The sequence below is a fragment of the Pelobates fuscus genome, chromosome 4 (assembly GCF_036172605.1).
Source record: "Pelobates fuscus isolate aPelFus1 chromosome 4, aPelFus1.pri, whole genome shotgun sequence".
Taxonomy (NCBI): Eukaryota; Metazoa; Chordata; class Amphibia; order Anura; family Pelobatidae; genus Pelobates; species Pelobates fuscus.
In genome coordinates, this window is record NC_086320.1 from 155,635,535 (window position 1) to 155,662,075 (window position 26,541).

General features: G+C 41.8%; 1 protein-coding gene across 5 annotated transcripts in view; it reads left to right on the forward strand.

The window, feature by feature from the left end:
* Positions 1-24,932, forward strand: part of TPMT (thiopurine S-methyltransferase) — a 57,948-nt gene extending 33,016 nt beyond the window's left edge. For 3 of the 5 annotated variants that reach the window (XM_063450508.1, XM_063450507.1, XM_063450509.1), the window contains exons 7-9: positions 1,096-1,181; positions 2,630-2,674; positions 6,358-6,621. In XM_063450508.1, the coding sequence (XP_063306578.1) occupies positions 1,096-1,181; positions 2,630-2,674; positions 6,358-6,479 (253 nt within the window). In that variant the 3' untranslated portion in view covers positions 6,480-6,621. Of the gene's footprint in view, positions 1-1,095; positions 1,182-2,629; positions 2,675-6,357; positions 6,622-19,331; positions 19,477-24,488 lie in introns of those variants that run through there. The other 2 variants (XM_063450511.1, XM_063450510.1) reach the window with 2 other exon arrangements.
* Positions 24,933-26,541: the final 1,609 nt, after the last annotated feature.

Consider the following 26,541-nt stretch of genomic DNA (forward strand, 5'->3'; position numbering starts at 1 on the left):
CTGTCACTAGTGACGGCTGGTGGAAATGACAACATTTTACAGTGGTAGCTCTTCCTTTTGAAATAGCTAAAATTAAAATCCTAGTTTGTTGCAGAAAGTGCATCAAACAGTTTTGTTTTTTTTGCCTTCTTTTGAATCAATCACAAAAAACAGATGTGAGGAAGGCTGAACTTGATGGACGCTTGTCTCTTTCCAGCCTATAAATGTATGCAGAAGCATAACGGACTTGGAGTTTTTAAGTGTTGCTATTTTGGCTTTAAATTTGAAATTGAATTTGAATTCCTGACAATTATCACTTTAGTTAGTGACCTTGTAAATAAATGTTCACAGCATAAAAATATCAGTATTGTAATATTTTGCTAAGCTTGCTGAGCTATTATTCATTTTTTTGATATTAGAATGCTATTATAATATAAAGGAACACTATATAGTTTCAGGAATACAATTTTGTATTCCAGACACTATTGGTATATCTAGCTGTTAAGTCCCGTGCTCCCCCCTTACCTCTGGTTAAAAGGGGGAAGTACCTTGCATGCCATAGGCTGCTGACACCTTTCCTTGTGATTTGTCTAGCAAACTTCAATTTCCAGTCTGACAGTCATTAGAGGCATGTTCTCTTGGAAATATAAACATCGCCATTTCTCTGAAACATCATATAGCAATGCAACTTCCCTGCTAATTCCTAGTATTGGCATCTTACCTTTTGTATGCTTATTATCCTGATCAGACAATTTTACCAGTATGTGTCCTTGGGCCAGAAACCTGGTGATATATATCCTACTATGTACTACCTCAAATCCTCTTAGATTGTAAATCTGTTTTAACAGGGACTTCTTCACCCCTTAAATATCCCTTTTCTATAATTATAAAGTGCTGTATAAAAGCTAACAATACAAATATATTAGGTGTACATACATATAGAAATCTGCGAGTATTTGGTGTCATGTTTTACAGTAATCATACATTATCTGCTGTTCGATTAATATGGCGGTTTATTTGTTACTAAGTTTTCCTTTAGATTGGTGCTTTAACTTGCAATGTGTGTTTTTCATATAGAATAACGTGCATTCTTTACATTTGTTATTTTACATGCAGTTATGCCAATGCGATGATTTCATTAATGGATAAAGATTGTCGTTACCTTCTGATTACTCTTGAATATAATCCAAAATTGCATACGGGTAAGCAACGATGTCAATGGATTTTTGTTGATGGAATATATGTTTTATATTTTTAACTTTAACCCACATTAAAACTGCAAAAATGACTGGGGGTGAAGTCTTATTCATTATTTTGCATATGTAAGCTTTTGACACAGGCATACATTGACACTGTGCTCCTTTCAATAGATGTGGACAAAGTAGATCCTGCAAAAAGTTTATAGCAAAATACCTTTCCGAGGACTTGTAATGCTTTATTTACTTGTCCCTATGTTTAACATGTATTTTAGAGGAGTGAGATATCAAACTAAATGTAGAAATGAATTCCCCTTTATCCTGCAAGTGGGTCCCTTCATCTTAGCCCTTTTTCAAGCATAATTGATATTCCACATAAATAAAGCTTAGAGAGAAGATCAGAAATTAAACTGTGATTCTGTTTCTCATTTTCATTTGCAGTGTTTGCCCTACTGTTGCCATGTCTGAGCCAGTTTGTGATGCAATTTTCTAAATCTTTACTACTTGCCTTCCTTTTTGGTTAAGACTGAAAAGTCGGTCAGTAGAGAAGCAAAATACTCTAGCAAACATTATTTCCCTAGGTCATGAATTTGAAATTTTATTCACACATTCTAACAAACATGGAGGAGATCTTAAGGTCAATGAATAAAGAGGAGTAGCTTAAAAACCTCTGCATACTCCAGGGTAACTCTACCACTCTATATGGTATCATGCCTGCTTACAGATATTTTTTTTCACATTCTGCTGGTATTTTTAGGAATCTGCATTACTACTAATATTCAAAGATCAGCATTCACATCTAAAAGTTAGAAGTTAGCCATTGCTTGTTCTAAACTTTATTTTTATTTATATATATTTTTTCTTCATAGAATATATTTTAACCTGCATGCTGTGCTGAGCACACATGTGAAAGCATGCAAATTGGTTTTCTTTTAACTTACCTCTGCTGCTTTGTTCACCCCAGTAAATGCTGCAATAGCATTTCACAGGAAGTATTAGTACTTTTTTAGGGGGTTAAAGGTGGGGGGGGGGGGGGGGGGGAGGGGCTTGATGTATTACACCTACTGTAATACAGTGTTAGGTAACACAGTTACTTTTGCTTGTATGTTAATATTTCAGATGTGTCTAAAATATTGGCATACCACGTGACCTCTAAATTATTATCCTTTCTGTAAAGAATAAACAAATACAAATTAAAATGTTAAGGGATATACCGTCCATTTTGAAACGACAATTGACTGTGACATGGTGATCGGCCACACCTGCCCAGTTCTTAGTTTACCCAAACTTGTTGATAAATATACATGGTGCCACAGTTAACACATGCATATTTTAAAAGTGCATATATGTACATATACATATAAACATGATCCACACATTTGTGGGCACCAGATTTACTTATTTTTTGTTTTTGTTTATAGTCTGATTGTTAATTGCCATGCATTCTCTTTCAGGCCCACCATTTTATGTTCCAGATGCAGAGTTAGAGAAATTGCTTGGTAAGTGAGATGAGATTAATATATGTTGTTAATGTGTGAAAGTCACTTTGAGTAGGTGTGTGTGTGTGTAGTTATGAATTTGTGAGGGTCAGTAGCTGAATCATCCTATACCACAGTGCTCCAAGGCCTTTAAAAATAATTTGGCACTTGAATCATAACTAATGTAAGTTTATGCACTTTTATAAAGGACCGGATTGACACCTGAGCAGTGCATGCCTGTCTCTCAGTTTGTATTATAAATGTACACAGGGCCGGCCCAAGACATTGTGCTACCTGGGTCCAAGAATGAAATGCTGCCCTCCCACCCCCCCAAAAACAAAAAACAAGCTCACATCCATTATGTTAGCTCAGGTGTAGTCAACCTTTTAATACCTACCGCCCACATTTGTATCTTTGTTAATGGTAAAGAATGTTTTTGTTTTTTTTAAATGTACTTAAATGTATTTTTTTTTCTGTTCTATTTTTTTTTTGTGTGTGTGTGCGTGTGTGTGTGTGAGATGGGTGCATTGTGTGTGTGTGTGTGTGAGAGACAGGGGCAATGTGTGAAGGATGATATGCAGTGTGTATGTGAGGGGTGAATAGGGTCTATATTGTGTGTGAGATGTGTAAATCCAGCTTAATGTCTCCCCCCACTCCCTTCTTCTTACCTTTGTCAGGGAGGGGGCACATAATGCTGCAAGCCCTGGTGGTCCAGCCTGCTCGTGGAAAGAACACAGAGCCTACCAGACCCTTCCCTCCCTTTGCTGGATCAAAGTGCCAGAGGTCCGGTGAAGGAGATGTTTGATCTCCTCACCAGCCCAAGAGGGCTCACAGCAAGGCTGGCTCTGCATGGGATCTCCCCTGTTCTGAAAGGATCTCCCCTGCCGGCCTGCGCATCTCGGCCCACCGGGCTTTTTACGCAGAACCCGCCTGAATTATACACTAGTGTGCAGTAGGGACCAGGTTGATGACCCCTGTGTTAGATCATAATAATGAGTTGATTTACTCTGGATGGGGATGTGGATGGCAAGTCAAGTGCTTCCAAGTGGAAACTGTAGTTGCTATATGTATCAAGGGAGGTCAAATGTCAATATGGCAGACTTACAAATCCCATAATGCTTCGCCAGCCTTATGTTGGCATAGCATCTGGGGGCTATAGTTCCACAATATTTGGCTTCCCTGATTTAAAGGGAACTTTAGTCACCAGAACTATTATAGCTTAATGTAGTAGTTCTGTTGTCTATAGCCTGTTTCTGTAGGCTTGTCAATGTAAACACTGCCTTTTCAGAGAAAATTACTACTGCCTAGTAACATCTCTAGTGGCAGTCACTCAGACGGCCATTAGAGATGCTTCCTAGTCCAGTGCTACAGTGTGCATCACCTACATTCAGTGTCTCCACGCTCTGCATGGAGATGCTGAACATTCCCCATAGAAAGGCATTGATTCAATGCATCTCTAAAGGAGATGCTGATTGGGCCAGCGGGCATTTTTCCATGCATGTGCAATAGACTTCCAGTGCTTTCCTTTGGGAAAACATTGGCCTGGCTTAGATCCTCAATATTGATGAGCTCAGCCATGGAGGTGGGGCCAGCCAAGACAAGACAGGGATGGCCTGGGTAAAAAGGTTTCACATGCGATCGGAGGGGAACCAGTATCTAAACACACACATACTCACAGTCAGGCGCACAGACATACTGACAAACGCACACTTACTGACTTGACTCACACTCACAGACTGATAGAGACACACTCCTTGCTTGACAGACACACACTTATTGATTTGACACACTGACAGACATACAGACACACTTACTCTTGGCTTACACACGCACTGGCAGACACACTTACTTAAACTGACACACACACACGATTACACACTGTCACTGGCAGAAACACTTACTGTTACTGACAGACACAGTCAGACACACACTGTCACTGACTTTTAAACAAAAATAAAACAAACCAAAAGAAAAGCCACTAACTGACAGGTTTTTTTTTTCTAACTGCTGTTGGGCAGCTTACCCGCTTCCAACAATACAAAACACAAATTTTAGCACAGGCCTTTTTCAAATAAATGTTTCCTTTCTCCTTCAGAATATCCCTCTCCCCCACGGCACGTTGTGTATCGGTAGAGTCGGCACCTGCCCTTTGGGGTAAGCGGGTGCCTACTCTGCATTGCTGAGTAGGCGCCGCTCTGGGGCACCCTTGGCTATCACAGAGATTGGCCCGCACGGTGCCCCTACCTCATTGCGCCCGGGCCTATGCAAGTGTCCCCTTTTAGTTCCGCCCCTGTCCAAGTGCCACATCATCCTATGGACGGGCCGGTCCTGAATGTACATTTTTGTTTTAGGGAAGGAGGCGTTTGTAGTCTCAGCTTCATTTGTACCGAAAGGGTCACTCCAGACCCCTAAACAACTTTTAGCTTGGTGAAAAGCTTTGTGTGACCTCTTTATTTAATTTTGCAAAACGTGCAGGTTTCAAAGGAAACTGGCACTTTTACCAATTAAGCTGGTTACAACCCCTTGGCTTTCAAGCGGACAACAGGTAATTTTACTTCCCGGTTTCGTTAGCTCAGTGGAGCTAAATTCAAGAGGCAGCAATTATTCAGGGCACGTGTCTTGCAAAGTCTTCTCATTAAGCTGCATTGGAAGTCTGTGATTGGATAGCCACAGATAGTCTGGGCGGGGGTTTGAAAGAGAGATTATAAAGGCAGCAGACGAGATCAAACCCCAATGAAATTAAATGCATAATTAAATACATGCAAGTTTTCATTTGGGGTATACCTACTAAACAGTGATTTTTATTTATTTTGTATTTGGGTAGTAAAGTGTCCATTAAAGCTACTCACAATTATTCCTGAGAGTATAGGTACTAAATTCCATATAAATAAAAACAAAATAACATGTCCACACCCATTTTAAACAGATGGGTTCATACCTTTACTATTTACTCCAATCTATCTAAAAATACATTAGGCATTTGTAATTGGCTGTGTAGATATTCTAGGAATGAAAAAAAAAGTATTTAACAAAACTTCACCTCTACCAAGTTCTTTCCAAAGCAAAATACATCCATAGTAACGTTGTTTTGATGTAATGATTAGCAGTGGAGAATGGTTCATCGGGTCAGGTGAGGGAAAAAGTGGCATTTTTTGTTGCAGTAAAAAGAAAAAAGTCCTATCTATTGGCGTTGTAAACACTAGTTATTAAATGTGGCTTTTATGTTTAGTTCCTTTCCCTACTCTCTTGTATCTTTTATTGAACCATGGAGTTTCTGCTAATAGACAAAGCAAATAATAATTTCAAGATTTGGGGGTATTTTTGAAAAAAAAATCGCTTTCCCTGGTAATAGACCAGTCAGGCATACTTAGTCTGCTGTAACCGCATTTTGGAAGCCATCTTTTCGCTTTGCATTGGGCTGTCAAATATTGGAAGCCCTAAAATACAGGCCTGCATATTGTTCTGTAGTCTAGGCACTTCACTGGGTAGCAGCATCGGAGGAGGTGGGCGGGGAGGTCAGTGTTTTCCCAAATAAGTGTTTCTACAAGGGTTATGGTGTTGGGCAGAGCATGATCTATTAGTTCCTGGGCTGAGTATGTGGAGCTGAATGGGCCAAACCCACCAAGTGCAAATGCATGTTTATTTAGTAATCATTTTGTGAGTTGTTTTCATGCTAGATTGCTCATCTATGTGCTTTGTTTTAGGTTCACTGTGCATTTATAAGCGTTTGAAGAAAACTGATGCACTTACTGAGAGGCAAAAACAATGGGGACTTGATTTCTTTTATGAGAAAATATTCCTTGTTACCAAAAAATTCCATTCCTAAATGGCCAACATATTGTGTTTAAAGTGAATCAACTGTAAGAATAGCCTGCATTATCATAGAAAAGTAGAATATTTTACTGAATGGTTTGATGTTTCTGGCTGCAGTGTTTTGTATTAAATATATTTAATGCTTTTCTACTCCTGCTCGGTCTCTTATTCCAGTAGCCCTTTCCTTTTCGTATGCTGAAAAGTAATTCTTTAGAGCAAAAATTGCTAAGAAAGACATATGCTACAACAAAAAAAAATCAATTTTATTACAGGTTGTAACACTGCAAAATATGTAAATGTTGTGAAGTAAGTGGGAGGAATACTTGAGACGGATACTGTATGTTCAGACACCACAGTTTTGCATGGGATTTGAAAAAGTAGTTCTAATTTAATTTCAAGATAGAGTGAAGGATGTTAGACTGACCCTGAAGTAAGAGGAACTTTTTTTAAAGTTCTAAATAAATATTTAGTGACCTGGGACCATATAACCACACAGTCTTAATGATAGGAACACCACACAAATCGTATTTCTTGTAAATGCCTTCTTTTTCTTTAGAGGTCTGGCAATTTTAAACAAAAATAAAACAAACCAAAAGAAAAGCCTTGCTCTACTGAGCACTAACTGACAGGTTTTTTTGTTTTTTTTCTAACTGCTGTTGGGCGGCTTACCCGCTTCCAACAATACAAAACACAAATTTTAGCACAGGCCTTTTTCAAACAAATGTTTCCTTTCTCCTTCAGAACATGAAGATTCTTGCACAGAAAAATGCAGTCTCACACACTGGTAGTCCTTCTCCATGTGAATCCCTGGCAGGGACATTTTATAGCAGTCTTGTGCTAACCATTGCCAATAGGTGAGCAACCATCTGGGTGATCTAGAACTCCTGGACTGGATTGCTCACCTGCTGTACTGTATATAAACTGTGGAATGGAGCACTGTCCCTCTCTTCACTCCAAATGCTTCACCCCAGGAATCCATATTAAATTTAAAAAATTGCTGTGACTAAAACAGACAGACCTTCTTTCTGGGGCTATTAATTCACATATTCCAATACTTTTGAAGAGATATACACTCCATCCATAACGATGCTTTGCACTCTGTTACACATTCTCTCCCCTCCTGCCCCCCCAGCTCAAACTTAGTGGGGTGAGCGACCATTGTCATAAGGGTATGTTTTCGTGAAAGGCCATCAGCATTTCCTTGTTTAGAGCCATCCTGTGCTCTACTGTAAAAGGATAGGGTTGTAAACTAAGGAACCAGTGAGTAACTCTACTATTGTTTTCTTTATTTTGACTCATCCAAGTAAGTGGTGCATGATCTGTCACCAACTTGAATTTCCTGCCCAAGTAGTACTTGAGTTTCCACAGCCCACTTAATAGCTAGACACTCTGATACCGGAGAAACTGACGGAAGCCAAGCACAGAGAGATGGACACAGGTTTCTTCAGGAAGGAAGAGATTCTTTATTGGATCACCGATCGGGACTCAGAGGGACTAGCGTCACCAAAATACAGCAAAGTCTGAGTACTGAATACATAGAGTACATTCCTTATATAGCACTGTAGCTCCTCCCACAATTAACTACACCCACACATACCCTTAACCTATTTAATGAATAGAGTCTAAACTCATCCATCCGGTCTAACCACGTGGCTCATCTGATACAAAGGAGAGGGACGCGTAATTCCAGTTCTTACATTCCTGCACCTGGTCAGTACAGTGATGACAGTATCTTAGCTACGTGTAATTAACCAACTGATACTACAAACACATATACATACATATGCCTTGTGGCAATCTTAGCCTGCTAAACTTGTATTTTACTGGAATTACATCACATTCCCCCCTTTGATGCCTCTGATATTTCACAATTACTTGAGGCATCACTTAACCTTGGTTTGCATATACCTCAGGTTACCATGAACCAGACCAGACTTTTCTTATGATGTGAATCTTTTCAACACTCATCTTCCTGCATAGTTTCTCCCTGATCTAAAGCCTTATACTTATATATGGCCATTATCTGTGCAGCAGCCTTCCTCTCTGCTATAGTTCCTATCAGGCTTTGCACAGACCTAACTACTAAGGGTATAAGACACGGCAGGAGTAGACACAACATTAAAATTAGTAGGACTCCACCTACCACTGCCTTAAGCCCTCCAAACCACTCATACCAGCTACCAAACCAACTACTTGGATTGTACCCTTTCCATACCTGAGTAGGCACATGCGCTAGTTTAACCATATGGCTAGTAAGCTCAGCTATTGCTTGCCCTTCGTCATCTATTTGAAGACAGCAATTACTTAGGTTAAACTTCCCACATACACCTCCCTCTACTGCCAAAAGGTAATCCAAGGCTAATCTATTTTGGTAGACTGCTGTCCTCATCCTGGTGTTATGCTTCGCTAGAAGATTGAGCGCTTGTGATGTCTCATTTGTGATAATCTCAACCACCGCCTGTAATCTTATAATACGGTTGAGCATATAAATAGGGGTTCTATAACCAAAGGTACCATCCTCAGCCCACGTGGCTGGCCCATAATAATCTATGATACGCTGGGGAGGCCATTCATCATCTTCCCAGGCGCCTATCTCTATGGGTCCCCTTTTCTTCCTATGATTCACATCATACACTTTAACACCTAAAGTCTCACCTGTTTCAATCGGTAACAAGAAGAAGGATGGTTTGAGCATACCCAACACACATGCCCCTTCCCAGTCCTGTGGCAGCTCCGAATAGGCTTTCTTACCACAGATCCAGTACAAATTTGCTGGGGCTCTCCAAGTAGATGTGATGGATAGATCAAACCACACATCCTTTAAATTGGCATATCTAGCAAACGGGTTAGATGGTTCTGAGACATTTGAAGCCGACCACCAAGTTGTATTCTTTGTATCATCATCATAAGCTTTTTGCCCTAGACAAGTTAATTCTCCTACAGAAGTATTATACATCATTCCTTTCCTTGCTATGCAAACATAACCTATGATGGAGGTCTTTAATCTCCACTCAGATTTACCTCTAACACTCATCTGATAATCGGCTTGTGAAGATATTAATTGGTCAACTGCCTCAGAACCGGACATTACCTCCTTTGCTTCCCAAGGCCATTGGTCTCCCATGTTAGTACCTCCACACACATAGCAGTTGGTAACATTAAGACTACCGGCAATACTTTCAGCTAGATCAATGAACAGGTTTTTAGCATTATGGGGGATCTTATTATCTATACTCATCTCTTCGTAAAAGGAATGGTATACTTGATGAGTCTGGGAGGATACCGTATCAGTCTCTATTCCTATAAACAATAATGTCCCAGGATCTAAACCCGTCCCGTATATTTGAAACCCAAATAAATTTCCATACTTATCTAAGAACTTGTCGGGGTTATTAATGAGTATATGGACTGGGTTGCATTCCATAGACTTACAATAAGGGCTAGTCGGCAACTTAGTCACTATCATGTCTTTGTCTACTGTCTGTCCCCAAGTTGCCCACCCCACACAAGACCAATATGGGCAAAAGTTATAATCTCTATTTGGGCATCTAGGACTTACATATTTATTTTTGCTACTGGGACAAATATATTTATCGTTAGACCCATACGTCCTCTCCCATCTAAGATCCCCACATACATTCCACGGCTTTCTACCACTCGATATCGCTTTACACGCATCAAATAGCAGAACACCCGAAGAATGTACGGATTCTAACACCGTTTTATTAATTAGGGTCCCCTGAGGATCTCCATTCCTGAGAGTCAACCAAATTGTACGAGGTTGATACTCCGGACTGAAGCACTTAGGTTCTCCTACTCCTAAATGGCACACACTATAATCTATATTTAAGTATCTACATCTCGATACATCTCCTTTACACTCGTATTGTGAATGCCAAATTAGGGTTTGGGAAATATGGTTACCTGTTCTCGTAGTCTTAATGCATACCTCACAGCTAGGAGTGTCGGTACCTCTACCTTCCTGAATATAAAAACACATATCAATAAACACTATCAAAAGCACATCTTTCGCCGTCATCCTCAGTCTTCGTCCGTGCGATGGCGCCTCAGCTTCCAGGATGTGAGGGGCTGCAGGGAATGGAGTTCTGCTCATCTTCACAGGTGTCCCTTCGAGACTTTCCTGGCTTATACACTATGTGATGGTAAGCGGACAGGCTTTATTATGGCCTTCTCACTCACACCTGTAACAATAAAATTTGTAATCCACAATAATTCCTCGTTACTCCGACTGAGTAGTGCGTTTTAACCGGATCTTGCAGGGATTCTCTGGATCTGCTGTAACTTGCCAAGAATCGACTGCTGCTGGTTTAACCCTGGAGTGATGTATCCACGGAGTCACTTCTGCTACTTTTATTGCTGTAGGGGTAGACAAGAGAACAACATAAGGACCTCTCCACTTGGGCCCTAACGGTACAGTATTCCACTCTTTAATCCACACTTGGTCTCCTGGATGATAACTATGAACAGGGGGATAAATATTCACAGGTAATCTATCTTGTACCCATTTCTGTACCTCCTCCATAGTCTTACCCAACTCTACAACCTGCTGCCGGGTAATTCCTTCTCCCAACTGACTCAAGTCCCCCCTTAAGTTACCAAGTACGGGAGGTGGTCGCCCATACATGATTTCAAAAGGAGAGAGGCCCATCCTTCTGGTAGGGGTACTGCGGATTCGCAATAAAGCTATGGGTAAGAGAACGTTCCACTTAAGTTGGGTTTCCTGACACATTTTAGCCAACTGGTTCTTTATAGTTCTATTCATTCTCTCTACCTTACCAGAACTCTGGGGTCTATATGCAGTATGAAGCCTCCACTTTATACCAAGCATATGAGTCAGTTGTTGTAGGCACTGGTGAACAAAAGCTGGACCATTGTCCGATCCTATAGAACAGGGTAGTCCATATCGGGGTATTATTTCTCGTAGCAGGAATCTCACAACTTCTCCTGCTTTCTCTGTACGAGTAGGACATGCTTCTACCCAGCCTGAATAGGTGCACACAATTACCAGCAGGTAACGATGTCCACCCGATTTAGGCATCACTGTAAAGTCTATTTGTAGATCGGACATGGGGAGTCCCCCCATAAACTGAACTCCTGGTGGCTTTACTGGTCCTTGTCTTGCATTATTCTTAGCACACGTTACACATCTGCGTACAATGGCCTGAGTCAAGTTGGACAATCTTGGTATGTAGAAATGTTTTCTAAGAGATTCTTCAGTACTGTCTCTCCCAGAATGTGTCCCGTTGTGATAATTTTGGACAATTTCTACCGCTAGCGATGCTGGTATAACTATTCTTCCATCTTCTAGCTGATACCACTTGTTCTCCAGATACTTTCCCGGTTCAGTCTTTAACCACTCCTCTTCTTGAGCTGTATAAACTGGAGTCCATTGGGACAGTGGAGTTGGTATAAGAGCAGCTATATGCCCTACATACTCCTGTCTTCCTGATTCAGCAGCACGCTTAGCTGCACTATCTGCCATCCGATTTCCATTGGTTACATCACCATCTCCTCTCAGATGCGCTCGACAATGTATGATACCGACTTCTTTCGGCTCCCACACTGCTTCCAATAGTTGTAGGATTTCAGCTGCGTACTTGATTTCTTTGCCTTCTGAATTCAGTAGTCCTCTTTCTTTATACAAAGCTCCGTGGGCATGAGTGGTTAAAAACGCATACTTAGAGTCCGTATAGATATTTACTCTTAAACCTTCAGCCAATTGTAACGCTCGTGTTAGTGCTATTAATTCTGCCTTTTGTGCTGATGTTCCTTTCGCCAGTGGCCGAGCTTCTATCACCTTGTCTATTGTTGTCACTGCATATCCTGCATAGCGGATCCCTTCTTTCACATAACTACTGCCGTCGGTGTAATATTGAACATCGGGGTTCTGGATGGGAAAATCACGAAGATCTGGTCTACTTGAGAATACTTCATCCATTACTTCCAAACAATCATGTTGACTTTCAGTAGGTTGTGGCAAAAGGGTAGCTGGATTTAAGGTGTTTACAGTCTCTAAATGCACTCTTGGGTTTTCACACAACATTGCTTGATACTTGGTCATACGGCTATTACTAAACCAATGATTTCCTTTGTAATCCAACAACGTCTGTACTGCATGTGGGACTCGTACATAAAGTTCTTGACCCAGAGTGAGTTTATCGGCTTCAGCTACTAGCAGGGCGGCTGCAGCTACGGCTCTTAGACAAGGTGGAAGTCCGCTGGCCACTGCATCCAATTGTTTAGACATGTAGGCAACAGGTCTTTGCCATGATCCCAAGTACTGTGTCAATACTCCCACAGCCATTCTTCTTTGCTCGTGTACATACAGGTAGAATGGTCGTGTGTGATCAGGTAGACCTAATGCTGGGGCACTCATCAAAGCCTTCTTCACATCTTCAAATGCCGTTTGCTGTTCTTGGGTCCATAGGAAGGGGTCGTGCTCTGTACCTTTGATAGCTGCGTACAGAGGTTTTGCTAGTATCGCATAACTGGGAATCCATATCCTACAGAAGCCTGCTGCCCCCAAGAATTCTCGCACTTGTCTTCTATTCTTGGGTATTGGTATTTGGCAGACAGCCTCTTTTCTCTCTGGCCCCATAATTCTTTGACCTTCAGAGATATGGAATCCTAGATACTTGACAGTTGGCAAACACAACTGAGCCTTCTTTCTAGACACCTTGTATCCTGCCTTCCAGAGAATGTGTAGTAGATCGTGCGTTGCTTGCTGACAGATTTCTTTTGTAACTGCTGCTATCAACAAGTCATCTACATATTGTAACAATACACACTCTCCTGGGATGGACTCGAAATCCAATAGATCTTGACTTAGGGCTGAACCAAATAGGGTAGGTGAATTTTTAAACCCTTGGGGCAGTCTTGTCCAAGTCATTTGGCGTTTTGAGCCCGTTACAGCGTTCTCCCATTGGAAAGCGAAAATACATTGACTTTCTGCGGCAATTCGGAGGCAAAAGAAGGCATCTTTGAGATCTAAGACTGTGAAGTAAGTAGCCCCGCCCGGAATTAAAGCAAGCAGGTTATATGGATTGGGTACAACTGGATGTATGCTAACAACCGCATCATTGACTGCTCTTAAGTCCTGCACAGGTCGATACTCATCTGTGCCGGGCTTTTGAACAGGCAGCAATGGGGTGTTCCAGGGGGAAGTACAGAATTTTAGGATACCATACCGTATGAACTTATCCAGATAGGATTGGATGTTCTTCTTAGCCTTCTGCGGAATGTGATATTGTCTTAGGCTCACTGGATAAACCCCATGTTTCAGTTCAATTTTTATTGGTGGAATATTGCGGGCCAGTCCTGGTGGGTTGTTCTCTGCCCAAACTCCTGGTATGTTAAACAATGTCTCATCACTCCTAGGGTTTTGGCTAGTCAACACTGTATAAAGTCGCCACTCTTCTTCCTTTGGTACGGATAAAGTCATAATACCTGAAGGTCCATTAAACTTTAAAGATGTTGTTCCATCTGGTAGGAACGTAATCTGCGCTTGTAATTTGGATAGCATATCACGTCCCAGCAATTGGACTGGACATTCAGGCATATAAAGGAATTGGTGTTTTACTACGTGGCCTCCCAATGTACAGAGTCGACTTTTAAGAACCGGTCTTTCAGCACTTCTTCCAGTTGCTCCTATCACAGTAATAGTCCTTCCAGATGGAGGAGCAACTAGATTAGTCACCACTGAATGTTCAGCACCAGTGTCGATCATGAACGCACTCCTTTTCCCCCCTATTGATACATCGACCATAGGCTCCGCTCGACCAAGGGGGATGGAGCCCGGTCGGTATCAATAGTCCTCCATGACCGTGTCAGCCAATCCTACAAAGTCCCTACCTTCTCTATCGCGAGACCTTTGCGCTGCTGGAATATACCTGTCTTCCCTAACACTTCCTCTGTTCCCATTACTCCCTCTATAACCATTATTCCCTCCGGGACCTCCTCTACCTCTCGCTCTGCCTCTAAAGTTTCCGTAGCCTGCCCTGGGTTGGTCTCTCTCGTACTGCTCTCTTTGCGGACATTCGTTCCTCCAATGCCCTTCTTCCTTGCAATACGCACACTGATCCCTACTCAAAGGCTCCCTACTCCATCTATTATTGCCTCTATCTGGGCCCCGTTTATCTACGCCTGCGATCGCTACCGCTAGCATATCAGCCTTTTTACGCATCTTGCGCTCCTCCTCTTTCTTGCTTTCTGTTTCCCTATTCATATAGACCTTATTAGCTACCTCCATTAGTTGGGAGATTGACATACCTGCAAACCCTTCTAACTTTTGTAGCTTGCGCTTAATATCTCCGTAAGCTTGGCTGACAAAGGCGGAGTTAACCATTCGGGAATTGTCTGCGTCTTCCGGATTAAAGGGGGTGTACAAGCGGTACGCCTCCAATAATCGGTCATAAAAGACACTGGGCGCTTCATCGCTTTTCTGGATCACCTCAACTGTCTTCGACATGTTAATGGCTTTCTTTCCTCCGGCTTTCATGCCAGCAATTATAGCGTCTCTATAGGCTCTGAGTTGAACCATATCAGCACCATTTACGTTCCAATCGGGATCAGTGTTGGGATAATGTGTTGCGGCCCATGCTGCTGGATTAGCTTGGTTCAAAGCACGGGCTCTATCCTCTAATGCTTTAATGGCTGCTTGATTTATTCTTGTCCTTTCCTCATTGTTAAATAAAGTCATTAATAACTGCTGGCAATCAGCCCATGTCGGATTATGTGTCTGTACTATTGAGGTGAACAGATCAGTCATGGCTTGTGGTTTCTCAGTATACGAGGAATTATGGGTCTTCCAGTTTAAAAGGTCGGTAGTGGTGAAAGGGACATATACGAAGACAGGGTCAGCGTGTGCCATTTGACCTGCGGCATCGATATAAGCTGACCCGGGATTTAAGCGAAGAGGCATCTGATAGTGCTTTAATTGTTGGGCACCAGTCAACTGTCGGGTTTGGATGGGGCTACGTAGGGAAGCGTCAGTCATGGGTTCCGGTCGGGGAGATATAGGGTATGGGGATGTGGGAGGTTGGTTTTGGGAAAAGGTAGTGAATAGAACACTTCGGGCCGAGCTAGATGAAGCTTGACCGGAAGTCTGAAGTGGCGCCAAATCAGGATATTCGTTTCTAATGGGGGTGGGTTCTGGTTCCGGAAGGGGAGATTTAGTACGAGGGGGGGTGGATCCTGTACTGGAGGAGGAAGCGGAAGTGGATGAGGGTAATGAGGGAAGGGTTACAGGACTTCCTGTATTTGCGTCACTTCCTCTTACCGGAAAGTAAGGGGGCGGCAAAGGGATCTCGGACTCAGGGGGCGTGTCCAAAATGGGCCTAACACCAGCCCTAGTGGACGAACAAGTCCTAGCTACCATGAGGCGACACTGTTCCTCGTGGCATGTCCGGAGCCATTTTGGCGAGTCATTTACGGCCTGTCTCCAACAATCAATATAAGGAAACTGGCCGTAAAGTTCAGGCCTACCTGATACAGCCACGTGTAAGCGCTGTACCAGAGTTGGATCCAAACTGCCACGTGGCGGCCATGCCGCAACCAAAGTAGGCCACTCCCTAGTGCACAAAGTGACCAAACGTACAGGGGACATCTTAACCCCAAAATCACAAACTTTGAATCCCTTTTTAAAATTCTTAACCATACATCCTAAGGGATCCGGAATCGTTGACTGCGACGCGCCCATATTTAACAGTGGAACGTCGTCGACAACGATTACTATACACGCGTACTATTCAACAGTCACACCCGTTTCCTCTGGCAACAGCACCACGTGGTATGGTTACCAAGTGAAACGTACACCATAACAATAAACACTCAGGGAATTCCCGTACACACACAGCTGCTACACCAGTCACTATATAATCAATATTATGCCCTTTGGCGTAACTACACAGTCACCCACGCTATAATTCTCTATATACGAATTACCCGTCTATAACACACCCAGTAACATCGTCTTTTACAAATAGCGGTTACAGTACGGTTAGCATAGGTCAAAGCACAAGTTAAGGTCACAATACAATTATTAGTGGTTATGGTGTTAAAACATGCAATGGACGACAATGATTAGTACTTATTATACAATGTCAGTAAATATACAGGGTTATGGTACCGTGCACTATAATACAGCAACACACTATTAACACTCTCGCTAGACGGCTGAGCTCGCGCTATCTAACAAGATATACACTTTACTAAAACAATCGTTAACACATTTACAATTCCCAACTAAACTATTGGCCAGTACCTTGAATGGACTACCTAAAACTATATACACCCGTTTTGGTTAGCCACACTGCCCAATCACCACATATACATAGCGAGCTAGAGATCCGAATTTACACAGGCGCCTCTTAGTCGCACTATACAACGAGCTAGAGATCCGAATTTACACAGGCGCCTCTTAGTCGTACTATCAAAAGTCTAGTGGGTTCCAAATTTACACGCCTTCCCACTTAGCCCAGATAGGATGAGAACTAGCGAACCGAATTTACACAGGCGCCGCTTAGTCTCCCGGTCCCTCCGACCTAGCGAACGTAATATACACCCTAGAACGCTAGTCTAGACAAGACACCGGTGTCCGGCTAGGGCTATCTTACACCAGGACCCCGCCTGACTAACCAAATCAAACGGTCTGACTAAAGAGCGTTCGATCGAGCGGTGCGCCTTCGCTCCTTCCCTCCGACAGAGGGGGCAGATACAGATTCAAAAACCCCTTTGGGCCTACCGCACAATCGGTATACCCCTAGCGGGTCCTGCCGTCTAAAACAGCAGTTATCTTACCTCCTCGTTCCTGAACCTGAGTTCACACTCATCGACGGGGACACCCCAGCACTTCTCACGTAGAGGCCGATGATCTCCTGGACAACAGACCAGTGGCGCCGAGACGAAGGGAGGTCCACGCAGAAGTTCAGGGGTGCAGCCGTAGAGAACGTGGGCAAAGATAGACCGTCTCACGCCTCTGCCTCTCAGCTACCGTTGAACGATGAGCTTCCCGGCCAATGCACCAAATGATACCGGAGAAACTGACGGAAGCCAAGCACAGAGAGATGGACACAGGTTTCTTCAGGAAGGAAGAGATTCTTTATTGGATCACCGATCGGGACTCAGAGGGACTAGCGTCACCAAAATACAGCAAAGTCTGAGTACTGAATACATAGAGTACATTCCTTATATAGCACTGTAGCTCCTCCCACAATTAACTACACCCACACATACCCTTAACCTATTTAATGAATAGAGTCTAAACTCATCCATCCGGTCTAACCACGTGGCTCATCTGATACAAAGGAGAGGGACGCGTAATTCCAGTTCTTACATTCCTGCACCTGGTCAGTACAGTGATGACAGTATCTTAGCTACGTGTAATTAACCAACTGATACTACAAACACATATACATACATATGCCTTGTGGCAATCTTAGCCTGCTAAACTTGTATTTTACTGGAATTACATCACAACTCCTTCTAGACTGTTGAATAATTATTTCTGCTCAGGTACATAATTGGGTGCTCTTCATCTTGACTTTCCTGTGACAGTACTGCTCCAAGTCCTACATCAGATGCATCTGTTTGTAGGATAAATTCCTTGGAATAATTGGGTGTAACCAACACAGGTTGAATGCACATGGCTTCCTTGAGACATTGAAATGCCTGGTCAGCTTCTGGTGACCATTTCACCATGATAGGGGCTTTTGTGAGGTCAGTTAAGGGACTCGCTATGGTGGCAAAATTGGAGATAAATCTCCTGTAATGGCCAATAAGACCAAGGAATGTCCTAACCTGTTTCTAAGTCACAGGTCAAGGCTAATTTCATATTGCTTCAACTTTCCCAAGTTGTGGTTTGACTAACCCTCTCCTAATCGAATAACCTAGATACTTGGCTTCCTCTAGGCCAAGTGTGTGAGTATACGTTTGTTTGTTGGTGTATGTATTACATGTATGTAATAATCATATTTTTCCATTTACTTACTAGGCAGTTTGTGAGTATGTAGCTATAAAGCCGTCTGTGTGTGTGTGTGTGTGTGAGAGGCAACATGTGTATGTATTAGGCAGTGTGTGTGTATTAGGAAGAGTTTGTGAGTATGTTTTGGTGTATGTATTGGGCAGTTTGTGTGTGTGTATTGGGCATTTTGTGTGCATATATGTATAAGGCAGTTTTTTGTGAGTGTGTGTGTATGTATAAGGCAGTTTGCTAAGAGAGAGGAGAGAGTGCTTTATGTCTGTAGTTTGTCATTTTCATGACCGTTTATAAAATTGCTGATTTCAATAGCAATTGGACCTTTTATAATTGGGTTCAAAACATCTCCCTGTGTGTCACAAAGCTAGGAAGGTTTTCTTCCACTTCCTTTAGCTCCACAGAGCTAACAAGAGGCAGATGTGCTGTACTAACATGCACCTGCCTTTCACAGTTTCTCAATGAGCTGAACAACGGAAACATGGGAAAGCTGTGTTTAAGTGTGCATGCGCACAACTACAGCACCAGAACTGAGGCTTCTTAGTGAGAAGCCTCTGATTGGACGGCTTTAAAAAAAAAAAAATCTTTTGGGGTATATCTACTAAATTGTTAAAAGAAATCAGTGAAATGTTTCCTTTTGGAGTCTATGGAATAAACCTGTAGAACTATCTAATGAGGGGGCGGCAAAATGGACCTTTGCCTAGGGCGGCATAATTCCTTGCACTGGCCCTGGGTTATAGTGCCTATAGTGTCCCTTTAATGTAATTTTTTTGTATTTATTTTTTTTTAAATAGAAGGGTGGTATTATTCGTTTTTTATTTTATTTTTACAATATTGTGTTAAAACTAGACTTTTTACTGTGTTTCATTTTAGGTACATTATGCATGTTTAAGTGTTTGAAGATAGTTGATGCACTAACTGATGGACAAAGAAAATTGGGACTTGATTTCTTCTTATCGAAAATATTCTTAATCACTCTGAAACCCCATTAATAATGCACTAGAATATGCCTCACCTATTTTAAACTACACCTCTATTCTATTCTACACACAAGAAAGAGAAACACAGCTCTCTAATTACCAGCCCCTTGTACATATGTGTTCTATCAAAATAATATTTAAAAAAAGAGAGAATTCTTCTGCTGCCACCTGTCTGCCAATGAATCGTGATGACCGCAATCATTTCAAAGTGGTTCGGAAATTGTTGTATGACTCAGAGTAATCAACAATGAGGAAAATTAGCACTGATATGCTGAACTAAACACCACTCTGTGCCAGATTGACATGATCTGCTACTGGGAATCTTGCCTCTGTATTGGTTACTATAGATCAGCAGATCACCTTGATTTACCCCCATAAGGTGGAAATAAGTCTGCTTTATTTATATGCTTCAGAGAAAATTTCACACCTTCCAGGTGCTCTGTCACTAATATCACACCTTATTGGTGCCCTAAATCAGAATGATGCAGACAAACATTACTTCAAGTTCATATAAAGAAAATTAATAAATTTTAGTGAAAAATGGTTCTTTATAAATGTGAGTGATGTCTAGTTATGTGTTAGATGTGTGAGAGTGTGTATGGCTGATTAGTTATAATCATGTGTGTAAAACAGAAAGAGCCAGATTTATTCTGGTTCCTATGTTTTGGCCCAGTCTTCCCGAAGCAGAAGTTTATACTATCAGATTTTGCTCTCAAACAATTAATGATATCCCAACTTGTATATGGTAACACAGACATATGAGTTCAGACTGGAAGCAAAAGTGTTCTAGTTTACACGCATTATCTATTCATTTTAGAATGTCAAAATCTCTCAAATACTGTATCAGTTTGTTTCGTCTGTAAACTTTAATAATTCCCTATACTCAGTTGGGATTTATTCACTAAACTGGGGATTGTGGAGCATTAACAACTGAATTGCAAATTCTATGCTTAGTAAGTAAACACAATTAAATCCAGTGCTACAGAATTTGCTTTAGCTTTGTAAATAAAAAAAATATAGGTGACATAAAACCACATTGGGTATCTCACATCTTGTCCATTTTCAAGAAAGGTACCACTTTACTTTAACCCCTTAAGGACACATGACGTGTGACAGGTCATGATTCTCTTTTATTCCAGCAGTTTGGTCCTTAAGGGGTTAAAGTCCAGGCATGGCACAGATAGATGCATTGCAAGTTATATGAACAATCTCATAGCTGATTTGAAGTGTTAAATAAGACAATAAGAGATTGGTAAAATCATGTCCTAAATGTATTTAAATTAGAAGTTAAGCTCATTTTCTCCTGAACTATCAATTTTCTACGAAACAAAACATGCACTGTATACATAGCTGGCACTATACACATACATTGTATTAATACAGTGAATCTCATGTAAGAGGTACTTTGGTTCATGCTAGGTTCAGTGCCAGATTTTTACAGTTTGCCAACCAAAACATGAACTAGACATTATTATTATTATTTGCCTCTAAAACGAATCATGGAGAATGGACATGATCATTTTTTATTTGAGGCTAAAATAGTGAAACTGAAAAAAAGCCTCCAACTCCGTTATTTTTAGAACTTGGTTATTTTGGCCAAATGTTTCCTGATCATTTCCAGACATAACCCGTTAATTGAATATCAATGGTTTTTTAAAATTTTATTTTAATATGCATGTATTTAAATGTTATTTAAACAAGATACAGATAAAGTTATAGTATAGAGATAAAATATCAGAATAGTTTGGGAACCACACACATTTGAACCATCTAGGAAGCTCTCCTCCTGGGTATAAACCCTGTATGTTTGTTTGTTTGTTTTCATGTAGTACTGCAAGTTTAAAAATGTCACAAACAGGGGGGCGGGGCCTGACAGCCAAGATGGCTGGTCGCACACTCACAGATTATTATTATTTATTATTATTGCAATTTATATAGCGCCAACAGATTCCGTAGCACCCAGATCTCCTACAATGACGGGTAAAAGAGCGCTGCTACATAGAGATCCAAAGGTGCCAGTGGCAAACAGTGACCGGGTACGAGTAGAGAACGACAAGAGCAATCGACTGATACCAGCCCGGCACCTATGCACTGCAGGAAAACTTGCACCAACTTGCGGCCTACACCAGAGCGAAGCCTGGAACCCGGGGGAGGCGGATGCTCTCCTGGCCCGGGACGAGCTCCTAAACGAGAACACACTACAGCCCTGCTACCCCTCCCCCCCCCTCTGGACCGGTGGGGGACATCCCGGTCCTCGCTGGGAACTATCACCCCAGCACTCCTGCCTACCCAAGCAATGAAACCTGCACCCAAACGGAGACGTCAGGGCCCAGCAAAGATGGCGACGCAGCACACGACGGAGCACTCGCCTCCCAAGCCACCCAAACACACAATAGAGTTCTTCCACAAGCTTTGTACATACCTGTGGGTGAAGCTTAAAGCCAGGATACAACCCTTCACACTGGCGGCGAAAGCGGTTGCAGCGTGGATCCGCCCGGCGACTCGCCGCTGCCTCCGGTGGAACCCACCACGTGGCCCCAACATAGCCACCTGACAGGAACAGAGAAGAGGAGCAGCGTGGCGGAAATCTGCGCAGGGCACCTCAGACGACAGTGCATTCGTCCTCAAGCCCGAGCACGGAACCCGCCGGAGTGCCCGACCTGCCTATCACCCAGCGGTCCCAGCAACAGCCGCCCAGCAAAACACAACCCAGCACGGGGGGACCGGCACAGCCGACAGTGACACACATCATGCCGCAGCAAGGTTGGGGACTGACCTGCAGAAAATCTACCCACGACCTACAGGGGAGAGAACACCGAGGGGGCGAGTGCCCTACCGCAAAAGCACATCCATCACTCCACCAAGCGTGCGGGCTACCCCCGGGTGGGACCCCCCCATGATGGACACAACGAAACACCCGGTGGGGTATACTCACAGGCAGGTTCTTAGTTATTAGATTACAGTTACAGCTAAAGCAATGTTCTATGCCTTACAAACGTTGACTATGATTTCCCTTTGGTTATTTACAGTTTACATTGAGCTCTAGTAATGTGCCTAGCTTAGACTGCAAACACTGATCTACCCAAGCTAGTGCAATACTAAGTGTATCATTAAAACAAACAAAAAAAAAAGTGGCTGCCTTGTTTAGGAGTACCATTGTTGTTTTATGTTGCTGTGTAAGCTATTTACTGCCTGACTTAACTACTTGCCTGATATTCTGTACACTGTGAACTCTGCTGTTACCACTACCTAAACCTATCTATACTATAAAATTGTGCATGTTACTCGTATGTCCCTCATGTAAAGTGACGAAAATGTTTGAGGACTGCTTTTGGGGCACCTCAGGCCTGCCTGTACAACTTATATGCACTACAAAAATAAAGAATAAAAAAAAAATAAAAATGTCACAAACATTTGGAATCTCGCCTTTTACATCAAACGAACATTCCAAGGAACTTAACCAATGCAGCCCGCTGTAACGGTTTTAGTGAAAACGTTATACCCTACCCCATATTTTGTTTTGTATGTGCTTCCCTTAAATTATGTTTCATTTGATAACATGCTTGTTCATACAATGTTGACATGGAATTTGTTTGCACTTGTCATTGTTAACCCATTTTGTTTTTCTATTTTGTGTATGTCTGCAGTACCTACATATGAAATTTTCAAGAAAATCATGTAAAAGTGGATTGGTGATTACATTAACACATCTGCTCTTTCCAATATTTTTATTAAGTGGTCTTGCATAGCAAGACCACTTAATGTTATCTCACATATATATTATTATTAAGTGTTCTTGCATAGCAAGACCACTTAATGTTATCTCACATATATATTATTATTAAGTGTTCTTGCATGGCAAGACCACTTAAAGGACCACTCTAGTGCCAGGAAAACATACTCGTTTTCCTGGCACTAGAGTGCCCTGAGGGTGCCCCCACCCTCAGGGACCCCCTCCCGCCCGGCTCTGGAAAGGGGTAAGGGGTTAAAACTTACCTTTTTCCAGCGGTGGGCGGAGAGCTCTCCTCCTCCGATCCTCCTCTTCTCCTCCCCGTCGGCTGAATGCGCACGCGCGGCAAGAGCTGCGCGCGCATTCAGCCGGTCTCAAAGGAAAGCATTTACAATGCTTTCCTATGGACGCTTGCGTGCTCTCACTGTGATTTTCACAGTGAGAATCACGCAAGCGCCTCTAGCGGCTGTCAATGAGACAGCCACTAGAGGATTAGGGGGAAGGCTTAACCCATTCACAAACATAGCAGTTTCTCTGAAACTGCTATGTTTATGAAAAAATGGGTTAACCCTAGAAGGACCTGGCACCCAGACCACTTCATTAAGCTGAAGTGGTCTGGGTGCCTAGAGTGGTCCTTTAATGTTATCTCACAAAAGCTGAAAAATCAGGACATGATTTCTAAACTGCCACCACTCCCTCATTTTCAGGCCCACCTACACAAATCTTATATCAAAACGTTCAGCTATCCCTGCCGACACTAAAAATGTCCACAGCTAAGCCATAGTCCTGATAGTTTTCACAATATAACCATTTGTTTGCAACTCACGCCGTCCATTGACATTCATTGAAACTCCACTCTGCAAAGCTCACATTTGAAGGGTAATTTATAAACTGCGACTGTGCCTTCATTGTTAATATCTCAGAGACATACTATACATCAAAATGTAGGCCTGGGTCTTGTGATTCTCACAATATAAAGCTCTTCACTGTAGGATTTATAGTTTTTAAAATACAACCGTTTGAAGATGGCAACCGCAAAAATACTCTGACCTGTGCCAGGCTGCAGCAGCAAGTGATGTCATAGACGGGGCCTTTTGTACACCTGCTAATGTTTTTATAAATGTATGGTTTAATGTAACTGTGAAGCACTTTGGGCAACAACGTTGCAATTAAATGTGCTATATAAATAAATAATAACACTTACTCCGCCCACTCCAGTTGTAGACTACTGGTGGAGGCAAGAACACTTCACACAATTTCCCCAGAAATTTTAGTTTTTCTAGTTCTTATATGAAACAGCTCTGCTGTGTTTTGTTTTAGGTTCATTTTGCAATTTTAAGTGTTTGAAGACAATTGATGCACTTACCGAGGTTGAGAGAAAGTGGGGACTTGATTTCTTCAACGAGAACTTGGTCTTAGTTACCTTAAAACAGTGACCAACACTCTACCAAAGAAGCAAAATCTCATCAGAATCAAGACCATTTTCTAGATTTACAGCATGTCTGTTTAACATCCTGCATTACAATTCTTTTCAACTTCTACCTCTCTTCCTTACAAATCTACCTATCTTACAATTCTATCTCTCTTCCTCAGTATAGAATAATGCAATTCCCTGTAACTGTTCAAAACAATTTCATTGTTGTCTTTTATCTTAAAGTTATCTAATCCATTATTATCTTTCAAATTATCACCTCCCATTAAATTATTTAATAATATTGTATAAGAGTATTAGTTAAATTAATAAAGTTTGACAATTTTAGTTTCCATAGTATCTGTTTTACTGTAGAATTTCACATTCACAGGCACTCTTGATTTTTCAACTATTTATAACAGCAGCTACTATACAGATTTAACATGCAGTTACTCTACAGCACTGCATAGAATATGCCTCCACGATATATACAGAAATGATAATTACCATTCTGACAATAGATGGTATATGTTACTTAAGTTGTCTGTTCAGTATTATCTACAATCAATTCTATTACCGAATTATGTTTATTATTATATTAAACATTATATTTTGTTGGCAAGGCAAATAGAAGACCGGTAGAAAAAGCTTTTTTTCTATATTCACAAAGTTATTTTCAATGCACAAAATATCAGTAGCCTAATAGTCTCTCAGTTCACCTTTGATATACTTCACTCTATTTGAAATGCTCTTAACAATAACTGAAAGCTTGTTAATCCAGCCCTGTCCTAATATAATGTATGACCCCGCCCTCCGTTCTGCCAAAACACCCCTAATGCGTCAAGGCATGGACTCCACAAATCCTCTGAACATGTCCTGTGGTATCTGGTACTAACACTTTATTTAGGCAGCAGATCATTTATGTCCTGATAGTTCCTAGGTGGGGCATCTATGGATCAGATTTGTTGGTGCAGCACATACCACAAATGCTTAATTGCATTGAGATCTGAGCAATTTAGAGGCCAAGGCAACATCTTGAACTCTTTGTCATGTTTCTCAAACCATTCCTGAACAATTTTTGCAGTGTGGCAGAGTGTATTATCCTGCTGAGAGAAGCTACTTCAATATAGAAACACCATTGCCATGAAGGGGTGTACGTGGCCTGCACTAATCTCTAGGTAGGTGGTATGTGTCAAAGTAACATTGCCTCCACCGACTGGTCTTCTTCTTATAGTGCAAATGTGATTTACCAGGCAATGTTTTTCCATTGCACCACATTCCAGTTTTGAAACTCATGTCTCCTTTGAAGGCGCTTTCAGTGGTAGACAGGGGTCCTCATGGGCACTATAACCAGTCTGCCTGATACACAGCAATTTGCAATGCACTGTTTGTTCTGACACCTTTCTATCATGGCCAGCATTAGCTTTTAAGAAATTTGAGCTAGAGTAGCTCTTTTGTCTGATCCGAACAGACGGGCTAGCCTTCTCTCCCCACATGCATCAGTGAGCCATGGGCGCCCATGACCCTGATGCTGGTTCACCGGTTGCCCTTCCTTGAACCCCTTTTTGTAGATACTAACCACTGCATACCGGGAACACCCCATGAAACTTGCCATCTGGAGATGCTCTGATCCAGTCATCTAGCCATCACTATTTTGTTCTTGTTAAAGTCTCTCAGACTTGTCCATTTTTCCATCTTCCAACACAGGAAATTCATGAACTGACTGTTCACTTGCTGCCTCATATATCCCACCCCTTGACATGTGCCTTGTAATGATATAATCAATGTTATTCAATTCACATGTCAGTGTTTTTTTTATTTTGTTTTCAGCATTTTTTATTTGGTTTCATATATAAACATTATTCAATGAAATAAAATGTAAGAGTATAATATGTTAACAATCATCGTTATACATAAATATTTCTTCATAAGGTATAGGTAGAAGAGAATAAACAAAAATAC